This window comes from Lactuca sativa, chromosome 9 (genome assembly GCF_002870075.4).
Source record: "Lactuca sativa cultivar Salinas chromosome 9, Lsat_Salinas_v11, whole genome shotgun sequence".
Lineage (NCBI taxonomy): Eukaryota > Viridiplantae > Streptophyta > Magnoliopsida > Asterales > Asteraceae > Lactuca > Lactuca sativa.
In genome coordinates, this window is record NC_056631.2 from 134,990,166 (window position 1) to 134,995,690 (window position 5,525).

At 39.1% G+C, this 5,525-nt stretch overlaps 1 protein-coding gene across 1 annotated transcript; it reads left to right on the forward strand.

Annotated features, from left to right (window-relative positions):
• Positions 1-971: 971 nt before the first annotated feature.
• LOC128129118 (uncharacterized) lies at positions 972-1,382 on the forward strand. The gene has a single exon (XM_052767796.1). It carries the CDS (start codon positions 972-974, stop codon positions 1,380-1,382), a length of 411 nt encoding a protein of 136 aa, XP_052623756.1.
• The last annotated feature ends 4,143 nt before the right edge of the window (positions 1,383-5,525 follow it).

The following is a 5,525-nucleotide window of genomic DNA, read 5'->3' on the forward strand; positions in this document are numbered from 1 at the left end:
GACCGAATCGTGGAAACAAAACAGCACCAACACCACCGGAGATAAACTCAACTGCATTCCAAGCGGCAGTGTCTACTGCGGTCACTACAGCACTGGCATAGATTCACAACGGAAATAATGGTGGAGGTAATGGGCAAGGAGCCGGAAGTTCAAACCAGGGGATGAACCAAGGACCCACAAGGACTTGTACCTACAAGGATTTTACGAATGCCAACCCTCGAACCTTCAACGGGATAGGAGGCGTAATAACTCTAAAGAGGTGGATAGAAAAAGTTGAATCAGTATTCAAGATTTGCGGATGCCCCGAAGAGTGCAAGGTGAAGTTTGCAACTTGCACATTCGTCGATCAAGCGCTTTCTTGGTGGAATGGTCACGTGGAGGCCATGACACTCCCAGTGGCGAACGTTATGTCATGGGAGGAGCTAAAAGAAATGTTAATGGCAGAATACTGTCCCAGAGGGGAGATCCAGAAGATGGAGCAGGAACTGTGGAATCTCACAGTTCAGAACTCCGACATCGATGCTTACATCTCAAGGTTTAGTTAGTTGTCACTCTTGTGTCCAGGCATGATCACGTCTAAAAGAAAGAAGATTGAAAGATTCATTTGGGGATTGACCTCTCCAATTCAAGGAAATGTAATAACAGCTAACCTGGAGACATATGACAGTGCTAAAAGATTAGCCAAGAAGCTCTAAAACCATGGCAACAAGAAGGGTGTCAAAGCAGGAGAAACTGAAGGCAAGAAAGAGGGAAAAGATAATAAGAACAACAAGGAAAACAAACAAAAAGGGCGACAAAACCACGAGTCATCGAAAAAGCAAAAAAATGTAGCAATCCACACTGCTACTGCTCGGGTTGCCTCAACACCACATGCTCCAGCCTTGACTACACCAACTACTACCAGGCAATACTGGGGAACCCGGCCCCAATGTAACAAATGCAGCTACCACCATTATCGAGAATGTACAGATATGCGGTGTACAAGTTGCAACCGTAAGGGCCATACCGCTCGATACTGCAGATCTCAACCCCAACCGAACCAACAGCCAAACCACAACAACAACAACAACTGCAACAACAATAATGTTGGGGCTAGTCAAACTTATTATGGATGTGGAGGAACCAGTCATTTTAGACGCAATAGCCCTAAAGCCAACAACCAAGGGGCAAGAGGATCAGGAAGGGTCCTGACGTTGGGTCAAGGTGAAGCAGTTCAAGACCCGACAATTGTTACTGGTACGTTCCCACTTGACAACACTTACGCATGCATTTTATTTGATAGTGGAGCCGAGCAGAGCTTCATTAGTAACAAATTCAAACACTTACTTAAACAACAACTCCAGAAGCTAAACGAAGCCTTGACGGTGGAGATGTTTACATAGGGTGCACATTAACACTAAACAACCATTCATTTCAAATAGATTTGATGCCAGTAAATATTAGGAGTTTTTATGTGATAATCGGCATGGATTGGTTAAGCCCCCACCGTGCTGATATTATGTGTCACGAGAAGGTTGTTCGCCTTCACCTCCCTAATCACGAAACCCTAATAATCTATAGTGATAAGCTTGGCGCCAATCTTCATCTTATCTCATGCATCAAGGCACAAAAGTGCCTGCTCAAAAAGACCTGTGCTTTTGTCACACCCCCGAACCAGACGGCGAAAACGTCTGGGGGATCATGTGACTAACAATTATATTATTATCGCAATGAATATACATGAATCATAACCCGTTCATCACCAACATTTCATATTACAACCAGCATTGTTCACATCAAGTACATTGTTATAAATACATAATTTCAACCTATTAAAAGTACGATGAGTGATGTTACAAAAAATAAAACCATACACACTTGAAAATCTTCCATCTTATCGATTACCTGAGAATACAAGTTATTTTGAAAACGGTCAACATATATAATGTTGGTGAGTTCATAAGTATTTTTGAGTAAAAGTCTTTGTATCTTTCGTAAAAACCCAGAAAATCTGATATTTTCTGTAAAATGTCTGAAAATGATGTGAAAATCAAGTATAGATGCATGTGTGAATTCCATAGTAGTAACATATATGTATGTACTTTAGATTTCTTTGTATTGTAAGTAAGTGATAATTGAATATTAATCTTTCCCCAGAAAATCCGATATTTTCTGATTTATAAAAATGTTGAGGTTCTTGTATCATTAGATAAGTTGTTTTGTATTGACACAATCGAAGGGTTAATCTCCAAAGTGTTAATTTTTGGTATTGGATCTCTATATGAGTCGTTCTAATCATACATGATAATGACTAGGTTGCCTGTCTTGGCATTTTTCCAAATGCATGTATTTGCTCAAGGTTTTGTCGCCCTAGACTGGCCTAGTCTAGCTGTAGTGAGCAACTAAGGCGTGGGGGGCCACCCCGTATAGATCTATACACAAACTGTCGCTCTCCCTCCAGGCGACTCTGATTATAACTACAAGCTACGACTATACATTCAAGGTGCCAACCAACACGTCTCACTAGATTCTCAACCTTTCGTACTATGTTTAATGTTTACGTGTATGTTATGTGTTATCAAATCCAAAGGTACATTTATAAGTATACAAAGTTCAATAGTTATGTAAAGGTATAGTTACGATCTACTAAGCATGTGAATTTTAGTCCAAGCCCAATTAGCATGTAAATGGATCATGATGGCCCAATAACGTGTAAGTGGGTAGTTTGGGCCCAATGGGCATGTAAATGGACCACAAAGGCCCAACAAACATGTGACCCATAACTCAGGCCCAAATTAATATGTAAATGGGTCGTAGGGCCCAATAAACATGTCATGGAAAATGTTGGGCTCAATATACACTTGAATGGGCCCTTAAGGCCCATTGGCCATGTAACATGAATATTAGTCCAAATAAAATTGTTATCGTTGTATTACGTCCATTTGTTATTATTTCATTATTTTTTTTAGTTCGAGGTTTACTGAATTGAATATAGAAAGTCCTCTTTTTGTGAAAATGACGTTCTTGGCTGATAAGTCTCAAATTTTCAATTAAGGCCCAAAGTTTTGTAGAAATAACACTTTAGTCCATAATTTATAAAAATTTGTAATTTCGTCCCAAATGTTTAGAAATTTACGGATTTAATCCAAAAATTTATATTTTGACTTTTAGGCCCAGTTTTGCAGAAAATTACATTTTCATCCTCTTGTTTGTAAAAATTGTCACTTTCGGCCCAATTTTGATAGAAATTACTTTTTTGGTCCAATTTAGAAATAAATGTTATTTTCACCCCTAAATTTGGTTTATTTACATTTATGACTAAAACTTTGGCCAAATAACGTTTTTAATCCCAAAACATCATTTTTTTTCGCAAATTTGGGCCCAAAACCGTGAGGCCCAAATGTTTGGCCCATTAAGCTCAAATTTATAGTTTTGGCCCTTTGGAAAGTGTGTTTAACATAAAAATCCCTTTTTATACAAGTAGGACATGTTTGGTCTCTATAAAAGCATAAATGTCACTTTTGCCCTTATCTTTTGGTTTCTTGAAAGTTTTGACCCTTAACAAGGTTTTTGTTTTAACTTTTATATCTTAAACATATAATCACTTTTGGCTTGATAGTATGATGTATAAAGTGTCTTAGTTCATGGATCTTTACTCAATGTTACTTAAATTGTCGAGATTTGTTTAGATCTAACACATTTTACAAAATAAACTAAGAAATCACACAAGACATGCATAACACATAGATCTACACGTTTTACTTGCATTCTCCCCCAAAATCATATGAAAACCGAAAAGAATGGGTATGAACTCACCTTTTCTTTGATGCTTCGGTTTTGAAGAAGAGATGCAGAGATTTTTGGTCCTAGCAAGCTTTCTTGGGTGGATCTCGAACTTAGGAGGTTTCTAGGAGTATGATCACCCAAAACTTGCTTAGAAGGAGTGATCTAACATGAGAAGGAAGTTATATTACATGGATATGTAAGGACTTACGAAGAGAATAATGACTTTTGGTGGTGAAAACCTTCTTCAAGATGCTCAAAATCTCCAAATTAGAAAGCAAAGGAAGGAGAGTTCCTGGGTGTTTGAAGGATTATTTGAGAGAAATTTGTAAGTGAAGTGTGTGTGTGTGTGTGTATCTTCGACCGAGAGTGAAAGAAGAGGGGAGAAAGACTAGTCTTGATGCATGTTGGATCATACAAGCTTGCATGGAAGTATGAGATGCAGTTGTCTTGTTATTTGGTGAATAATATGGAGGTGGCACCACCAAAGTCAACCTCCATTTCATTTCATTTATTTTTTTTTACACGTGGGCCGAAAAATTTGGGCTAAGAGAAAAGCTGGAGTAGTCTGGGCCTTTACTTTTCTTTACTCGAAATCATAAGGCCCAATGATTACTTTTCGGCCCAATGGGCTCATTAGATGGTTCACGGACCAAATAGAATAAAAGAATGGGTTTGTGGCTCACTAAGGTTAATTGGATTAGTTATGGCCCAATAAGACCTATTAGGTGTAGAATGAATCATTCTAGGCCCAAATGGTCCAAAAATGTTATAGATTTGTGAATTGGTCCATTTAGAATCCAAATAGGGTTTCCAAGCCCAAAATAATTGAATTGGATGCTTATTGGTCCATTAAGCCCAATAAGGAAATCCTAGTCTAATATGGACTCAAAGCGGGATTCTTAGGGTTTTCAAACTCTTTGTTAAACATGAAACGTGAATTTAAATGAGCACTGAGTGATATTTACTTAGAGTATATGTTTTACAATGATTACACGAGAATAAAATTTCCTAGCTAAAACGCTAGTTGTGACATCATCACCCCGTTAGAGGGAATTTTGTCCCAAAATTCTTTTGAAAACTAGGACTGTGAAGGAAAGAATAAGTGAGGGTACTTTTGCTTCATTTGGTCTTCACGTTCCCACATGAATTCCGGTCCACGTTTAGCGCTCCATCGAACCCTCACAATCGGAATGCAACCTTGCTTTGTACGCTTCACTCCCCTATCCATAATCTTGCCTGGTTCTTCAACGAACAAGAGATTCTTGTTTATACCAATCTATTCCAAAGGGACGACAAGGGTTTTATCTGATAGTCCATTTTTCAGATTCGAGACGTGGAACACCGGGTGTACGTTGTTGAGCTCGGCGGGTAGCTGCAGCTTGTAAGCCACTAGACCAATCCGGGCAAGAATCTCAAACGGTCCAATGTATCGCGGGTTCAATTTTCCTTGTTTCCCAAAAAAAATCATTCCTTTCCAAGGAGAGACCTTTAACAACATGTGATCCCCGACTTGAAATTCTAATGGCTTCCGCCGCTTGTCAGCATAACTCTTCTATCGGTCTCGCGATGATTGAAGTCGAGCTTTTATTTGGACTATCTTTTTGGTCGTCTCACGAATGATTTCGGGTCCTGTAAGAGTACTAGCTGGCGATTGCCCTTTTGCTAGTTGAGTGTCACCCACCTCGGCACCAGAATAGGGGCGATCTGCATTTTCGACCATATAGTGCCTTGAAGGGAGTAATCTTGATGCTCGTGTGATA